This window comes from Etheostoma cragini, chromosome 1 (genome assembly GCF_013103735.1).
Source record: "Etheostoma cragini isolate CJK2018 chromosome 1, CSU_Ecrag_1.0, whole genome shotgun sequence".
NCBI lineage: Eukaryota > Metazoa > Chordata > Actinopteri > Perciformes > Percidae > Etheostoma > Etheostoma cragini.
Genome location: NC_048407.1, coordinates 16,649,866 through 16,668,537, shown reverse-complemented (window position 1 = coordinate 16,668,537; position 18,672 = coordinate 16,649,866). Strand labels below are relative to the sequence as shown.

The 18,672-nt window shown below is 39.1% G+C and overlaps 2 protein-coding genes across 5 annotated transcripts in view; one reads left to right on the top strand and one right to left on the bottom strand.

The window, feature by feature from the left end:
* The window catches only part of mettl15 (methyltransferase like 15), a 55,892-nt gene extending 46,777 nt beyond the window's left edge, over positions 1 to 9,115 (bottom strand). For 2 of the 3 annotated variants that reach the window (XR_004657049.1, XM_034874745.1), the window contains exon 1: positions 6,870 to 7,124. Coding sequence is in view for 2 of the 3 variants with exons in the window: in XM_034874745.1 (XP_034730636.1) it covers positions 6,870 to 7,124 (255 nt within the window). In the remaining variant the exon portion in view is untranslated. Of the gene's footprint in view, positions 1 to 6,869; positions 7,140 to 8,952 lie in introns of those variants that run through there. The other variant, XM_034874755.1, reaches the window with a different exon arrangement.
* A 4,017-nt stretch (positions 9,116 to 13,132) lies between these two features.
* kif18a (kinesin family member 18A) overlaps positions 13,133 to 18,672 on the top strand; it is a 37,523-nt gene continuing 31,983 nt past the window's right edge. Inside the window, exons 1-4 of one of the 2 annotated variants that reach the window (XM_034875934.1) lie at positions 13,133 to 13,585; positions 14,755 to 15,097; positions 17,365 to 17,522; positions 17,710 to 17,814. In XM_034875934.1, coding sequence (XP_034731825.1) covers positions 14,785 to 15,097; positions 17,365 to 17,522; positions 17,710 to 17,814 — 576 coding nt within the window. In that variant the 5' untranslated portion in view covers positions 13,133 to 13,585; positions 14,755 to 14,784. The remainder of the gene's footprint in view (positions 13,586 to 14,754; positions 15,098 to 17,364; positions 17,523 to 17,709; positions 17,815 to 18,672) is intronic. The other variant, XM_034875926.1, reaches the window with a different exon arrangement.

Sequence of the window (18,672 nt, the reverse complement as noted above, 5' to 3'; positions counted from 1 at the left end):
TTTTTTTTTTTTGTTGTATCGCACATTGCTGAAGATCCTGTGTGTTTGGATCTCACATCTCACTTCTATACTATCTTTGTTGGGAGTTGCACATGGTGAGTAAATAGGTAAGATCACATCAGCTAGATAACTCTTTCTCCAACTTTGGTCAGTACAAGGCAGGATAAGCTGGGAGACTTCTTCTAAACGAGGGCACACTTGTGGAATACCTGCAGAACAGGGACATGTGATTAGTTCTTTTGTAGATTATGGGGAACTAGTTTGTGTTGTAGCAGTGTTTTGGCATTGAGAACGAGCTAGCATGCTAGCGCTAGCATAGGTTAGCCCCCTCGTCTCGGCTAGTTACATAGAAAGCCGTGAAGATTTTCAACAACTTACCCGGAGACTGAAGCCAGAAGAAGAGCCCTGCAAATAACACCGGACCCCCAGCCGAGCGCCGGTGAATTTAGCAATTGGCGGGTAACACTGTCAATCTACCTGCCACATTGGCAGCTAGCCAATAAAAATTGAGTGATTCAGACGCATAGCTATTGGTAAGCAGGGTGTGCATTTGCTTACGGGCCCGGACCAGGGTTCCGCACCACTGGAAGACACTGATTGACAGCCAGGGCCCCCTATAGCATTTGCATTAAAATCTTAAGCGGGAGTGAGAACTGGTCATATTAATTTCCTTGTTTCTGATATGAGGACGTGTGGGACACAAACATCTCACTTTTACCAACACAACGTACAGCAAATAACCGTGCAAAACATTTCAGACCATCCTGCCAACCTGTATTCATTTTATCAATGTATGCTGTAACTATTTCTCACTGTAAACTCAATGAAAGCTGCTGTTTCAATCCTGTCGGCTCACTGCAGCAGGAGGGGCTGCTGCTCCGTTCCCCCCATGACTGACACACGCACACACACACACGGTGGATGCAGGAAAACCACAGATGAGATGTACAGAATGGCCTAAATGGAGGACAGCTACATTATTGTAGGTGCAATGATAAGTTAAAGTCCAATAGGTACAACCCCCTACTACAGCATGTGATGACGGCGCAATGTCCATGAATAGGATCATAGAGACACTGCAAATCCTGTTTTTCTCCATTAGGAGGAAAAGAAATGGCTGGTAAAAAGTGACTGTGGCAGGTGGATTTTTAAACCCACCTGCCACAGTGGCTCAAGAAAAGTTTACACTTATAAAAGTTTTTTTTTTGTTTTGTGTTTACCGTCAATGCCTTTGGATTTTCTTAGTTATAAGAAACATGAATTGAATGAGTTGAATTAAGTTATACAGAATAATCATTTCATCCTAATGTCCATTTACACTAACCTATCTGAACAAGAGTTAAACAGAAACCAACAGTGACTGTGAATAGGATTAAATGCGTATGTTGAAACGACTGACATGATACCTTGAGTAATGTTTGCATTTTTTGCAACATAATTATATGAATTACAAAATAAATAACAATTCAACCCGGAATATTAACTATAAAACTACATAATTTAAACATCAATACTAACATACTTCAAGGCAATCTTCACTTGTTACAAATAGTAAATCTCCTTATCATTATGACGTGTAACTGCCCAACCAATAGTTTTTTTCCTAATCTTGCTTAAAAAAATAGATAATTGTTAAATGACTCTGATATTGACCCAAAAAAATAGTTTACCACTTATAGCCTCATTAATTCCACAAGGGGGAGTGTGTTGGGACTAAAATGTAAGAGTAGGCAGCTCATTTGTCCTTCTGCAGCAGCACAGGGTTTTTCCCCTGGACTCTCAGCTGATGGCTCATTAATCTATTCTAGAGGAGGTCCCCTACGCAAGCAGCCTGTGCCAGTCGAGGACTCCTGATGCTCCGTCCTTTTCAGCCCAACTCTTTTACTTGACCATGAGTATTAACGAGTTGAGAAGGCTTCCTAAAAGCATGATAACAAATAAAAACCTAAACCTAAATGAATACAGATTTATTATTGTTGCTTGAAAGCAAGTACCAGCATGAAACTCTATTAAATTAAATGGCTCGCTGTAATTTAGGAGTTTAGTTAAGTTTGTTCTGCCAATTCCACTGACCATCCTCACCAGTGTGCAGCTCTGTGCACCTTTCAGCTCAGTGTTGTAGTTTGACGGACTGTCCAGTTGAATCCCTCCAGCTCTCACTGACTTCTCCAAATAAAACTAGTAAGTCACGGCAAACTCTCAAATGCCATCTCTATTTGGTGAACAATAAAATAAATTGGTATTATTGTGAACTATATGATATGGAACACCCCTACTCTATGTGGCAACATGGCCCCCCAAAAGGGGAAGAAAGATGAATGACCAGATGATCATTCAGGCTGACAACCTTTTTCCACAATGAAAACGAGATAAACCCCAATAAAAAGAAACAACTGAAAATAAGAACTATGATAAAATGTATAGCTTGGTCTTCCTCTAGGTGTTCTATAAAGAAATATTACTACATTATGCAATATTTAAGCCTCATCTTTCAAGCTAAACCCAGACGATGAACTGTATTTTAGTGAAAAAGTGAGTGAATCCAGCTTCTGAATGACTCGCTGCTCTGCAGTGGAGAACACAGGTAGCTGTGGTAATGATTGGTGAGTAGGACTGACAGAGAGAACGGTTCTGCCAGGGTTTGGAAATGACAGCTGGCTTTACTGAGGAGAGTCGGTCTGTTGTATTACTGCAGAGCACAGTGACATGGACACTGTGTGTGAACAAGTAAACAAAGCCTTTACAACTAACCTTGCTTTAGAAGAGAACACTTGTAACCATAGTGACTATACACAACAAAGATGGTGACAGCTGTAGCCTCAAAATGCTTCAAAAACATAAAAATAAAATCCTTTGCCATCCCAAACTGTCAAAACCGGCAAAGGCATTTCCAATTTTGTACTGTTTTGTCCCAGTCTGCCTATGGTACCCCAGTGGCTAGAAATGGTGATAGATGTAAAGCGAACCCTGGGTATCCTGCTTTGCCTTTGAGAAAGCGAAGGCTCAGGTGGGCCGATCCGGAATCTTGCCCCTTATTAGGTCATAAGGGGCAGGGTTACCTCCCCTTTCTCTGCTTTGCTTCCCAGAGAATTTGGCCCACTCGTGAGAGAGAGACATCATGGCTTACAAACGAGCAAAGTGGCAGTTGTTCAAAGCCACACCCCCAGCCTCCACCTTAGCCCCCTCTGTCCTCCTCAAAAGCTACAGACTCAGAAATACGAAGGAAAGGTCATTGTGGGACTGGCTCTAGTGGCTGTAATTCTGCATCAAGGCTGAATTCTGGGAAAGAGACTTCAGATACGGTATTAGGGGACCACTAAGGTCTATATAAAAGCACCCAGATAGCACCATGTCATGGGACCTTTAAAACAATGACTTTACTAGTCAAAACAAAATCCTGCCCTTCTCATTTCCATTTCACTAAAGTATTATCCACAATGGAGTACATAAAAAATTCCATGTAAATAAACATGTGATCTTAGTTTTAGATTTTAAAATGGCCAAGCCATCTCCAACAATCACATAAAATCTGTTGGCCTACAGTCACCCTTCAGCTAACTAAAACTAGTAACAGTAATGTGTATGCTGTGTATTTAAGTGTCAGTTGCTCCTTATTCCACTGCCAAAGAGTTCAATTAAATTTAAATAGCTTATTTGTGTGACGTCCTGTTTGTTCTTAAATCCCCCAATGTACAAAAATTACACTTTATATTCACAATTAATGTTTTCCTTAGAAGGTTTTTATGTCAACATTTCCGACACTGCACGTGAAAGGAGCTTCATTTAATAAAAGAAAAAAGTTTAAACAACTGTGCCTTGCGCTCGAGCTTGTTCCAGAAAACAGTTAACTGTTCCAAAATGTCCTGGGCAGTTAGATGCCTGCGTTTCATTTTTTTCACCCTTATCATTTTTAAGAACTGTATTAAAGGAAGGAGTGTTTACTGGTTACTGTACGGAACGCTCACACTTTCTCAAAACAGACGTTTTCTCCAAAGGTTTAATCTGTCTCAACTTTTTGCCACAGGCTTCTTCTGCATGTTTTCTGGCACTCTACTGCGGCCCCCACCGCTTCAGCCTGAACGCAAAAGCCCCTTAAAAGTCAATGGAAAACTTGTTCATTTTGCTGGACAGCAGAACGCCTATGAAACTGGCCTATAAGATATACTCTATAAATAAGTATAAGAAAGATTGTCGAGCAGCTCTGTGAGCAAAATGCTAACGTTAGCATGCTAACATTCTCACACACATCCAACAAATATTGCAAAATTTCACTCAAAATCCCAAATATTTCCCCATGGAGGCACTGGAACAAAAAGTCAGAAGTTCATGAAAGTCTTTACAATACATCGTCTGGGAACCATAAATGTCTGTACAAAGTTGTGTGCCATTTGGTCTTGCATTGCCAGACCTATCTCCACAGCGCTGGGGTATGGTCTGGCTACACTACCAACTGGATTTATTCTGGGATAGGGGAAAAAAGGCTCCAGATTGTTTGTATTTCTTTGAACCAATCACAACCGTCCTGGACAGAACTAAGCCCAGATGAAGGAGATAGCAAAGGGGAGGGACAACCTCAGGCTTTATCCCCGCAATGTGCATCCATCGAGCCGGACTATGTGCCAATCAATCTGGTTGAGATATTTCACAGGATAGGCAAAAACCTTTAACTGCTGGTGGCATTAAATGAAAAGTTGAGGGATTCTTGAAGTCATTAAGAATCATCCTGAGGGGAACAGGAATGAACTTTAAGTCAATTGGTGGTGAGTTGTGTACTTCCTTGTTAGGTAAACGTATGCTTTCAGTCAAGAAATATGGCAAACTACAGGGCACTGAAAGGCTCCATTCAAATTTTGGTTTGACTGAAGTATTTTCTTTGTCACCGATCATCGCTTAAGTACTCCATTCATACAAACACTGCTTCAGCTGTCAATATCAATTACATTTTGGTGATTACTTTACATTAGCCATTCAAACTGCCCTCAGTGATTTCAGTGGACACTTGTCTGATGTCAGGATGTCCTTCAGACATTAACTAACTGTTAATGACACCATCACTAAACCAACACAAATTTGACTGCTTAAACGACAGCTCTGCTTCATATCTCCCATATTATTTATTCATCATTCTCAGTCCAGAGCTTTTCACACTGTTCATATTGTAATATAATAACATAAGACTATTTATTCCAGCATCCTTTGCGCTATGCTCCACATTTAAAAATAATAACTATCACAATTCACTTCTTCATACTTTGCACTCGTCATTGCACTATTGCCTCTATATTGTTTCTGTTTAGCTTACGTATAGATTTATGTGTGTTTATTGTTTGGTTGTTTTGTATGAGTAAGCACATTGTGAGCAACGATGTTCCAAAAAGAAATGCCTCGTATGTGTCCTCATACCTGGCAAATAAAGCTGATTTTGATTCTGATTCTGTCAGAGAGTCATGTCTGAACCCGACTGAGACTGACAGAGCATGAGGCTGTCTCTACAGAGTTATAATTTAGCTAGATGAATGTGTAACCTGGCCTTTTGGGTCAGGAGCCTAATAAGGTTGTAATGTTGCTGTGGTAATGGAACCAGTAAAACTGCAACATTACATTTGTGTCATCATTTAAATAAAATAAATAAGCAGACATCTGCAGTGAAGCAACATTTAAAACCACTTTTGAATGTAACCATGCAACATTTCCACAGAACATCACAGTAAGTGAGGTCTACAGCATGTACTTGTACAAAAAAAACAAAATCTATCAAACTGTTTTTAATAGCATCTGATTGGCAAGCTGTCTTAGGACAGTTGGCAAATGGGCGGGCAGCGGAGGAGTTTAGAGGTGCTAAAGTTCAGGCAGGAGCGACGCAGCACCCTGTGTCCTGCCAACAGCCTTACAGTAGCGCAGTTCCTGACTAAGTTGTTGACCCATGGCCCCCACCTGTCTTGACCATGCACTTCCCCTCTTATGCTGCCTGCCACACCAGAAGGCTTTTGACTCATGCCCATCTGTCCTGGTAGTACATACATTAAGTAAAAGCTAAGCTGCTGGCTCACTGTCCAATTCATGTGTGTCTTTATAACAGCAACTTGTTATATAGAGTCTAAACAGAATGTTTACCTTAGCAACAAACATCTTGGTTAGGAGAAAAGCTACTAGTGAAGAGGTTTGAATCGTTATTTTCAGATTGCAATGAGATACTATTGTGGTGTTTTGATGCAGACATTTGGAAAATAATTTCTTAACACAGGTGTTATTTAATTTTTAATCCAATTAAAAACCAAATAATGTATTTGTTACTAAACTAATACAACAGACCTGCAATGCATTTTTCATTTTACAATGTGCATTGCTATTGATGCTGTCAGAGAGGTGTTGATTCAGCTCATCAGTCATTTATGTGACTGTAGATAGTGGTGGTGTTGTATCAAAGTGTATGGCATTGATAGGTGTTTCAAATGTTCTGACACACACATTAGAGGGACATGAGAAAAACCTCTCAGTATGAGTTTGCATGGACCACAGCAACCAAGGCAATCTGTATAACAATGCCTGAAAACACAAATACGATCTAATAACTTGCTATTTTCAATGATGGCAGTCAGTCCTTGAGATTCAATTTAGACACGCATCAGATTTTCCTACAGTTTGAACACATTCTAGGAGCTTTCACATTAGTAGGTAAGTGCATTCTATTGAAGATACTGGCAATAAGAAAGAAGTAAAATTTGCAAAAATTGCTTTTGTTTGAATACTTTTAACAGCACTCATTTTGTCCGAAGGAGTCTTTGACTTATGAAAAAAGAACATTGAGAGAAACGGACATTGCCTTTCTTTCAAAAACCTTGCAAAAAAAAGCAAAGATGCAAACGTACCTGACCACGCTTGATGTCTAAGTAATATAGCACCTCTTTAAGCATCACAGGCGTGTGAGGAGGCTTATCGGCTGATACAGAAGACAGTTCTTCAGATCCATCCAGGGGACCAGGACCAGGTCCAGGACCAGGACCAGAAGATGCACAAACTGTAGAAGAGTGCAGGCTTAACTTCCATGACCTCCATGCTCGCCAAACAGCCAGATTTGTTTGCCGTAACATTGGGTTGGAGCGCACACACATGTGAAAAGTCATGATGCTTATGATGATCTATGGAGAAAACAAGAGCAGAGCTATGTCACAAAATAAGCAGAAATAAAGTTCCATTATAGAGAAAGCAAGTGTTTAAGCCAATTAAGAACAGCAGGGTTTAAAATAACACTGAATGTGGGTGAGTATTTTAAAAGTAAAATTAGATGGGCTTGGAGTTACGGGCTTTTAGTGGCAACTACTGATCTGAAAATATCTGTCCAAGTTTTTTTAGAAACTATGCTTCTACTTGGAATAGTTATAATATTGGAGCCTACATTATAACAGCAACATTGACAAATATGTTATGTTCCAGATTTACCAAGTAGCGTTGATATTTGGGAATCAGAATTTCTAACTGACTAAAGCAGTTGGTATTCAACGAAAACAAGGGGGCATAACAGTTTTAACACTTCAAGCCATTTGAGTTCACTCTGAAGGTTGAATTATTCAGCACACATCTGTGACACGTACACTGTAGCACCACAACAGCCACAATAAGATTAAGTGCATATTTGGCTACTTAGTTCAACATTTTGGCATTCAACATAAACATTACTGCAAGCAGTGAGCCACATGAATTTAAGGTTTTCAGGTGTTCGTGGCAATAAGAATTAGAGCTCAGTTGGAGAGGCATGATTCTAATGACACAAATATGTGCATGAGCTGATGGAATCCCCCACAAGTTTGCGCATGGCATTGGTGATCGCAAACCAAATGTTCAATGGCAGCAAATAATTACACAGTATTTGAAGAGATGGCAATAAAATATTGAGTGACGACGCATAATTGCTGTCAGATTGTGGGCCATACTTGCTGTACCTTTACGGGAATGAAAATCAACTTTTTATACACATTATTATTATTATTATCATCCTCACATTACTGGTGTGTGCATCTAGATGCAAATCAAAACTATTTCGTTTCTGGTAAAGTAAGATATCCTTTAACAGAAAAGCCGAGAAGAGAATAAAGGATTGACTGTTTTGAGCATGCTGTACATTTATTATCACTTATGGATCATTTTGTGAATATTTTTATCCGCGCCATCATCAAAATATAAAGATAGCCTACCTTTGACTCATAATATATAGGTTAATTAAACAGCCCGCATTGTGTTGTTTCCTCCCCAGTACCATAAATTGGGTGAAAGGTAGAGAATAAGGATAATAGGGATATTATTATTTAATTTAAGGAGGAGGTATTTATTGAAAGGGCCATGGTTTTAACCACGCCCACCTCTAGCCATTAAGCTAGGGAGTGCAAACAGTCACAATAGCATAACTTTACAGAACTTAGATGTTGATATCTGTTAACGATGTGGTTTCATTCAACCAAACACGTGAAATCAAGTTTGCATTGCTATTTTGTTGAACCGTTAACGTTACCACACAAAAGCTTTGTGTGGAAGTTTTTGTGTGAAGCAGGTTAGCTGAACGTTAACTGTCTTGCTAAAAACACAAGAGCTAACGTGGAGAAAACGTGGATGAGTGGAGGTACACGTGCGTACTCGAACACAAGTGCTAGCTAAATATGTGTTTGGCTTAGCTATATCTTGTTAGTGTTGTGCAACGTTTACTACATTATTCGTTGCCCTCTTTCACGTTTGTAAGGGTCTGTGCTGTAACGTTATTATATCAGGAGTGGCTTTGCGTTTTAAACCTGACGAAAGAGCGATGCAATATGTATTGTTGCTATGCTACAGCAACTAGCTACACGAACTATCAGAAGTGTTCAAGAACAAGGACATTCAGTTACATTTACAAATGGTTTAACTAAGGTGAGCTGCGACGGAGAAAGTTGCCTTCACTTCAGGAAGTTAACAGTAGCTTACCGTAGGCCAAATTTTTACTCGATGCCGGCTCTGGTTGGGTTGGTTAGGTTAAGGTTAGGGTAACCTAACCTTCAGTGTAACCAATCAGAGGCAGAGAAAGGCACCATAGGGCGGGACATGCCTGGGAGAAGAAAAAAAATCTCTTACACAGTAGCTAGGAGCGGTACCAGAGATTAGGCTCGTTCAAGATGAACTGCGCCTCGCCTGTAAAGTGAACGAGAGCAGGCGGCAGCAGCCGGGGGCGGTGACGAAAAGCTGCAGTCAAATATGATAAGTTTTCCGTCAGCCTTCAAAGCATATAAAAGGAAGTTACAAACATGTTTACATCCTGTTTGATCATCTGTAGGCTACCTCAAGTATGTAGAAATGGTTGAAGAAATCGCATATATGTGTTTTTTGTGGCTGAGGAAATTCAATATGAAAAGATGCCCCTTCTTATCCACTAAGATCAACTTCAAGATCCAATTTTTCTAATCACACTTAACAGTTTTGATGATGCTCCATCAAGTAAGTTTAGAAATGTCCCTACAGTCTTTGCAAATTAAAACTTTCATAAAAAATGAATAGAAAAAAATATATAATATATAATAATGTTTACTGTCACGCTGTTTAAGAGAGGGTTAGATTATAATTTCATATAAAGTATTGACTATGATGGTTATCATTTGTCAGCAACCATATTAATGAAATAACTGCTCCAGGAAGCATAATAACTCTGTATAAAATCAGCTTCATTATTCTTCTCCTAGGTTGGTTCCAAAAATTCCAGATTTTTGTTTGAAGTCGTACCTTTGTACAATATGACTGACTTTAAAAGTTTTTTCATTTCAAAATCCGCCATGTCAACCCATCTCCATCACTTCTGTTCCCTGGTTAACACACATCTGTCACATCACAATTCATGGCCCACAGGGGAAGCACTTAACACATTGCAATTACATTTTCAAACCGCTGGCTTTCCAAACACAGTCTGTGTTCTTGATGGATGTCACATTCCCATTGTCAAACCATTTTACAACAACCCAAATAGACTATTATAACAGGAAACAGTTTTACGCCATCATTGTCACCAGATTCCATGACAGTGAGCGCCGCTTTTATCATGTCAATGTAGGTCAACCTGGAAGTTGGCATGATGCAAGAGCATTTCGATAAACTGATGTAGCACCTTACTGTTGGGCAAAGGCGCTTTAACACAAAGCTCAATGCAGCCCGTGTGGCTATTGAGCATGCATTCGGCATCTTAAAGTTAAAGTTCAGGAGGCTCAAGTTCCTGCACATGAAGGAAGTGGTAAGCCTCAGTGCGTCCGTCACAACATGTTGCATTCTACACATTTCTTTAGATTCTGGTGACCGGATTAATGAAGATGAGCAAGGTCTTCAACAGGACGCTGAGGATCCACACCCACCACAGCCCAACAACCATGATGCCTCTCATTACAGAGACATGATCTGTGCCCACCTATAAGGATAAGATAAGCCTTAGTTTGCAGTGATACCCCCTTTCCCCCTTTCATTAACATTTGTGAGCTGGTGTGCAGTATGCCACAGGGTGATGTGATGCATCTCAGGTCAAATGCAAAGTCCAAAGTAGTAATACAATACTGTTGTAAAAGGATCTAAGGAGGGTTGCAGCAAATGTGTAAGTGTCATTATAACCAATCTAATGACTTTAACTTTGAGATGGTTACTTTATAGTTTTAATCCTAGGGCATTTTGATTTAAAGTGCCTCTACATCAAGACTTTTGCTGTGCCTATGAGTGGCAGCTCATGGTAACTGGGTGGTAAGAACCGGGCTAAATCAGCCGGGGATTGTGGGAGTATCTCACCACTGGGAATGTGAACCATCTAACCACTGCTCATTTTCCGGTGTTTCAGTTTCTTTATGTATCAATAAGACAGCCATATAATATAATTCAACATCTTTAATTTTTAGTGGTTCTTTCAGCCACCCAATCATTTCCTGTTGCTGCTTTCCGATTTTTCAACGGTGCCGGGTGGGGCAATCCCCACCCCGGAGCCACCAAATATTTCATTCATTTACTGTAAGAAAGGACAGAGTTTAAGTTAAAATCAAGACAGCCATTAATAGGTATTTTAACATTCTTGCGGTGATAATTTCCCCCCCCCCCCTTCCAGAGTGTGCTGATGAAGCCGTAAGTATAGCCATGGGTGGAAAATAATTAGAAAGAATTTTGGAAGACTAATAACCTTTCAGAAAGTCCCTATAACATTTAAGATGTACATACACAGCAGGAACTTACCAGATAATATTCCCAGCTGATTTTGCCCTCTCCTGTTGCTCGAGATCTGTCCTTAGCTCTTTTGTAAGTGGTAAGCAAGTTACAAAGTTTCTTCCTTATTTTATCCAGTGTGAATGTGTGTCTTCTGTGAAGGAATGTTCCAGTTTTTTGTAAAAGGCTGGTTTGTTGTTGTATATGTGGGTGTATTGTCTGGTCAGCTCCAGTAGCAGCAATGTAGTTCTGTGTATAAATTCTGTACAAACATTGCATTGTTGTCAAAAGCATTACATTCTAGTTCTTACATTGAAAACAAATTCACTGTACCTGTCTGGGATTCTGGCTATGCGGATGAAAATGGATTTAAGCTGCCTAAAGAGGATGACTGCCGTGGTGGGTTGGTTTCAGGAGTTCAGCTCGGTGGGACGGTTGCTGGCTGTGTATGGACTGGAGTGTGGGTAGGGAGAACTATAGGCTGGGGAATAGGAGTAGAAGTAGGGTCCTGGATAGAGCTAGAGAGGTAGAGGTTGAGGAGTGGGGATGACATTAGGTTGGGCCACAACCTTGCTATTTGTTAGTTTACTGAGGAGAAAAAGAGCGAGAACATTGAAAAGAATGGTCAACATGCATTTTCATACTCATGTTTGGCATAGTAAAAAGTGAATTTACCTTGATTGTTTTCTGTAGCTCTAATCTGCTCCAGTATGTTCTGAAAACATACAGATCAATCATTTCAATAATTGCCACCCACATGTATAATGGGATTAAGGTAACTGACTCACTCTAAGCATGACAGCACCCTGTCTATCCCTTCTGGTGATGGAGATTTTGTCCTCCATTGTTTGTGATCAAAACCAGCTTCTGCAGGTGCCTATTAAACCTACCTAATTGTCTGACATCTCCACACACTTGCTCTATTGTGTGGGAACCCCATTATAATTGCCCACAGGTTGTGCCTATCTGAGTAGTAATTGCATAGTGTTTGGACAGTTTTACTGATAATGTTGTTACTACAATTGTCGAATAAACCAAAACATTTGTTGAAACTGAACTTTGACTCTGTGTGCGTAATTTGTTTTTTTGCAGTTGTTATGTGATATGTTGACACAAAATAATGGTTACACAAATTTCACAGAATTAATTAACTTAGTACACACATAAGACGTGGTTTGTGTTTGTATGTTGTTCTCACAAACCCAACAGAAAAACAAACTTTGTACAAGTTGATTTCTTATTCTGGTTAGTTTAAATGCCAACAAATGACTTTTTATAGTGGTCAAGATAGTCCGATATTCTAACTAGTGGTATAAACTAAGATATGACATTATAATTGACTATAACCTGTATATGTATACGTTTGGTATTTAACATCTGATTGACTCGGGGTTCAGTGCTGTGCGATACCAGTCACCCTAATGGGATTACTGGTATAGCTGTCTTGTTTAATAGGTGTCTGTCTTTTGTATCTGCATCTTTTTTGTTGTTATTGTTTTTATGGACCGTGAGTCTAAAAATAAAGGCCATATATCTATCTATCTAAATGTATGTCTGTGAAAATGTATATATATATATATATATATTGGATACATATACATATGTGTGTGTATATATACAGTATGTGTGAATATATGTATGTGTATATACTGTATGTGTGTGTGTGCGTGTGTGTGTGTGTGTGTGTGTGTGTGTGTTTTTCTGGCAATTGTATTTAATTCCTTGCTGCATTTTGTAGTGGCTCATTATGATCAGTGCTCAACCACACAAAATGAAACCGCTCAATGCACAACATGAGAATTATAGCCTACAAAATAATAATGTTTAATATATTACACAGAAAAAGAGTATTTTACAACAAGTGGTGTTTGTTGTCAAAACCCTAGTCCAATAAGAGCCAATCAGCTCTTTTGATTTAGTGGAGAAGCCGGAGTTTCCCAGCATGCACTGGGTAAGCCTGGCTCTGGCAGTTGGTGAAAAACAACTGCCCTGCCTGCGTCTCAAATCTGCGGCTGCCTTGCTCTCGTGAGTTTATCGTTGCCATGTCTGCATGACGTCAGAGCAAATCGGGATCAAATCGAACAGAAATCTAATCGGGATTCATTGGGCGGCGATCACCGGTGATCGATTCTGCGCAGACATGGCTCATCTCGAACGAGCCTAACTCCGCCTTCATCAGCAGCATGTCCGACGCGTCACTTGGGCCCGCCCAAAGACCAGCGACTCACATCCAATCTGCTGTGACAGAGGAAGAGGGCTTGTTTTTTGAAAATATTGGCGCTATGAGCGGCTATCTAGCTAGCTTTCCTAGCGAATTTATTTTTGCAATACAAACTACTTGTGTCTCATTAGAAAACGTTACAGTGGTGAAATAAAGGATAACCGTCATTGACATAAGGTAAGACATAATAGCACACAGTGCATTCAACATAAAGCAAACAGCGCAAACCTAACGTTACCGTTGAAAGATGTGCGAGAGCTAACGTTAGCTACCTGGAGCCAACCCCTGTCAAGTTAGTTAATGTTAACAGGTTGGCTTTAATCGTTTTGTATTAAGTGTGCTTTAATTAATTCATTATCATTATTCAATAGTTATGTTCACATTATTAGTAGCACTAAACTTACAGTAACAATACCAACTTGTATCTTTTAACATGACTTGTTTATGGGTTGCGATAGCTAGCTAAGTTTCTAGCTAATAATTAACTGTCAAACAAGGTTCGAATGTAATGTTAACACTATTATGCCTTTATTAAGTCACATTGTAGCAATGTAACGCTACTTGTAGATTTAATATTACTGTTAGCTAGCTACGTCTTGTCTTTTAATAAGAGAGAAACTGCCATCCAACGTTAACTTCTATAACGTTAGCATTAGCTAGTTTCTTTGTAATGCGTAGCAACGGAGCTTACGTTAATTCTAGTAATGCTAACGTAACACATGCGCATTGCACACCCAGTCCTAAATAACATCAGTGTGGATTTGCACATGTAAAGTTAGCTTTACATAAAGTTTATAAGCAAAAATAATTTCTGCCTAAAACCAACAACCGATATTCACATTTTTATTATCTGTGACCCCAATTTTTATCAATGAGGACGGGCTAAATATTAGATCATGTTAGATATTAGAAATTGTTTTACTTCACAGTTAGTTACAAAGCAATACAATTCCACAGCACTGCAAACAACAACCTCCAAAATGACCTTTCATTTTGAATCAAGACATCTCCAAAACATGTTAAACAAAACCAAACAATACGACCTTCATTAGAGTATGATTTATTGGGATGGCTCTATAGTAACGTAATGTTGCCCTGTATTGGCATAAATGTTGAAATCAAACTCTATATCACCTTTACCATCCAAGTTTTGCATACCTGGTTATGTGAAAAATTAGATTTTGACTCCACTCTGGTTAGCAAGCATATCAATTATTATGTCGCTGATTCATGGCCTTCTGTCATTTCTTTCTCAATTTATGTGATTTATTGATCTTAAAATTTATAATTACACTGGTGTTTGCAATGTAGAAAATGTAGTTAACCCTTTGTTTTATGTTTTACAGCAACCCTTTAGTCACAGCAGAGGGACCACAATGGCAAGTGACGTGTGCAGCCACGTTAAGGTAGTTGTTCGGGTGAGGCCAACCAGCGAGAATGAGAAACTCGAAAACCGAAATGTGGTCCAGGTTGTCGATAACCACATGCTCATATTTGACCCCAAGGAAGAGGACATATCATGTTTTGGGTCACAAAGAGTAAAAAGAAGGAACATCAACAAGAGGGCTAACAAAGACCTTAAGTTTGTATTTGACCATGTCTTTGGCGAAAACTCTACTCAAGTAGACATCTTTGAGAGCACCACTAAAGGAGTGTTGGACGGTTTGATGAATGGATTTAACTGCACAGGTAATAAATGCATATGTACAAGCTTTGTGTTAACATATTGGCATCCCCAAATGGCAAAAAGAAACCACTGAACCTCCATAGCTGTGGACATAGTCATTGCTCAGACTATGGCTGCATCCGTGGTTGTTTCGATGGTTGTACGGGTACGGCTTTGGCAGCTGTTTTGTGACTACTCTACTAACTTGCAAGAACCTCAAGAATACAGTAGAATGACTACAGCTCTCAGCCAGCACAACCATGTTGGTTCACTGCACGAAAGCAACCCCTGCATGTAGTCAATGTTACAGCCCTTAAAACCTAATATGTGACAGCCATTATCACACCAAAACAAAGGCACAATCAACAACAGTCAAAACTATATTGTTCCATGGTTATAGTCCTACTCACAGCCACAGACTGTCAGACACAGAAGCAGTTGGTTGTAATAATACAGTGTAGAGAGGTTGCCAGCTTACAGACCGTGGTCAGAAAGCACAGGGGAGACACTTTATTTCTCTGTCTCCACCACTGCTGTCTGTACATTCTGAAGCTAATCCCTGTCACTCTCTCACTCGCTCTACCACATACTCCCCACGCATACACACATGCTGGCGGCTCTGCTATTCCCTTAAAGAGATACACTAGAACAACCCATCACACCCGCATGCAAGTATAAATCCTCAAAATTGCATAGACCACTCATTTAGGCGTACATAGGCTCTACGTAGAGTCTGCTTACAACCATAAATTCACCTTAAATCAGCCACAGCTGAGGGTGCCCAGACTTGTGCTGATGTCAGAACTAGGGACAGTTTTTCTAATAAATAATACTTTTTTCATAATATAGTTCACCTTTCTTTATGGATTAGAAGGAATGCGAAATGTATTGCGAAGTAATGCAAGATATACGCAAAAATATTGTGAGGGAAGGCCAAAGTAATCAGTAAATAAAGTCCCACTATAACCCTTTGGGACTATGAATACAATGAGCTCATCTGCTGTTGTAGAAAACTTTTGGGATTTTTGACTGCCTTTCTTTAACCCCAGCATGACCAAATACTGTAGTGCAAATGCAGTTATGAGCCACACCAGCACCACTTTACAGCTGTGTTTTTAATTAATATTTTGTTCTCAAGATGGCTCGCTGACTCATGCTGTCGCATCATTAATTGAAACTTCTGGCTGCTGTTAATTTACTTTGTCTGCTCCAGGGTTCACTCTCTGGTCACTGACTCACATTGCTGTGCAGTGCCAGTGTTTTAAATCAACACAAATGGGAAATTTTGACAGCTAGTGTACCCGCTGTAAAAAAGACCTGTAACAAATTTGGCTTTAGAGAGTCCTCTTTGATTAATTGAAATCAGCTGAAAGTCTTCATCCTGCAGAACAACATTTACTTAGTTGACAGTTTATCAGGTACCCCTAGAAGGCCCACACGATTCATAGAAAAATATTAATCACGATTGTTTAGCTTAGAATGGATATCACGATTCTCTGCCATGATTTGTGTTAAAATGACAAACAAAACAAATTGGTAGTACCAAACAGATTTTTTTGGGCACCTATAGCACATTGCTCATCACCACAATCCTGTTAACATAGAGGCTTTAATGCAGAGTAGGGATAGCATTGGAGCGCTTTAAAACTTATTTTATACAGTCTATGTTTAAAACTCACAGAAGAAAGTAGTAGCATTTGTGATGCAGTCGGCTCATAAAACGAAATGGGAATCAAAGTCATAAAATATATATACATTTAAAAACAAAGTTATTTAAAATTAAATCGTGAACCGGGTGTATCAAGATTGTGATTTTATAACGATTAATTGTGCAGGCCTATTATGTAGTAGATGGGGTGCTGTTGAACTGTATTGCATTATGCAGAGAGGTTTTTCTGTCATTTAGCCTAGCCACATTGATAGAGCTAAATTTAAAAGTTAAATTTGACTGATTTCTTTACTCTATGAAAGTAAACTGAATAACAGACATCTGAGGACAGTTCAATTTGGTTCAGTTATGTGAGTCTAAAGCTTTTTTATTTAGTTGGTGTTGTGAATATACTGTAGGCCCTCTTTCATAAATAGAATAATTATAATATCTTAATTTTTATCAGGTCAATCATTTCACAATAAGCACAGCGTTTTGAAATATAACATGTTTGATGCTTCCATTTTTCACATTACAGTTAGTGGTTTTGCTCTAACCAAAGTAGTATGATTTTGTAACTGTTGCAGAAAGCGTTATTTTATATATATATATATATACACACATATATCATTTCAATTACAGTGTTCGCGTACGGTGCTACTGGAGCCGGCAAGACACATACTATGCTAGGCTCGCAAAATGACCCTGGGGTCATGTACCGTACCATGACAGAGCTGTTCAAACGCATGGAAGATGCCAAGGAGGAGAAAGAGTTTGGTGTTGCATTCTCATATCTTGAGGTGAATATTTGAATCTCCTGTTGTATTTCTCTTTGTTTTGTTTTTGCTCTCTGTGATAGTTCAGGACATGTTCATTGTTTGTGTCAAAGTGATTCTCAGATATTGACTCCTATCCCTTACAGAGCCTTAACTTTTTTTTGGGGGGGATATGCAGCAGTTTGCAGTTATATTTGTTTTTTGTTCACAGGTTTACAATGAACAGATCAGAGACTTGTTGGCTAATGTAGGGCCCCTTGCAGTCAGAGAGGACAGCTCTAAAGGAGTGGTTGTTCAAGGCCTCACACTGCATCAGGTTAGTAGCAACATGCATCATAGAGCCTATTAAAGGTTAATAGTGGTGTCAGTGCAATGTCAATTTATTACAGCCTGATTTAGATTTTCCTCCCTATGCATTTTAAATAGAAAATCATATTTTCCAAGTCTGGAGATGTTATACATGAGTAGAAAATAGAAAAATGGTTTCCATGCAGCCTCTGATATTTAAAAAGGTACTTCCAGTTTTTTGGGTTCCACGATATTGACAAATTGTGATATTGCGATGTGGACGTTCTGATATTTTTTAAACATGTAAATTTACAAAAGTTACGGGAAAATGCATCAAAATAGATTCATAACCAGTTTACTCACAACAGAAGGTTTATTTCAACTGACAGTCATATTGGATTGGTACAACATGAATAAATAACGACCATGTCTACAGAACAGGACATGTTTTGTTTTTTCTCTTATTCCTTCCATTTTGTTCTCTATTTATTTCTTGTCACTCTGTTGAAATATGCGCACAAGTCACATGGTACGCTCCATAGGGTTTGTCACAAAGTGGACCCGTGGGCTGACATGTACTAATATGTGCAAATGGCACAGTAACTGGCCAATTTAACGTGATCATTATAGATATACATTTTTTTGCATACTTTTGATATATTGCAATAACGATATTAAGTTGACATATCTGGCACCCCTCAATATAATATTGTATTGTGATATTACAATAACAAAATTAAGTCAATATACCTTGCACCGTACCGGTTTTAAGACATTACTAAAAGAAAGTGTGAAGAGATCCCTCAATACAGTTGCCTCTAACTATGACAAGTGTAATTGTTAAAATTCAGGGATTTGTTTTCTCTAGCAGCTTCCTCTCTCTTTA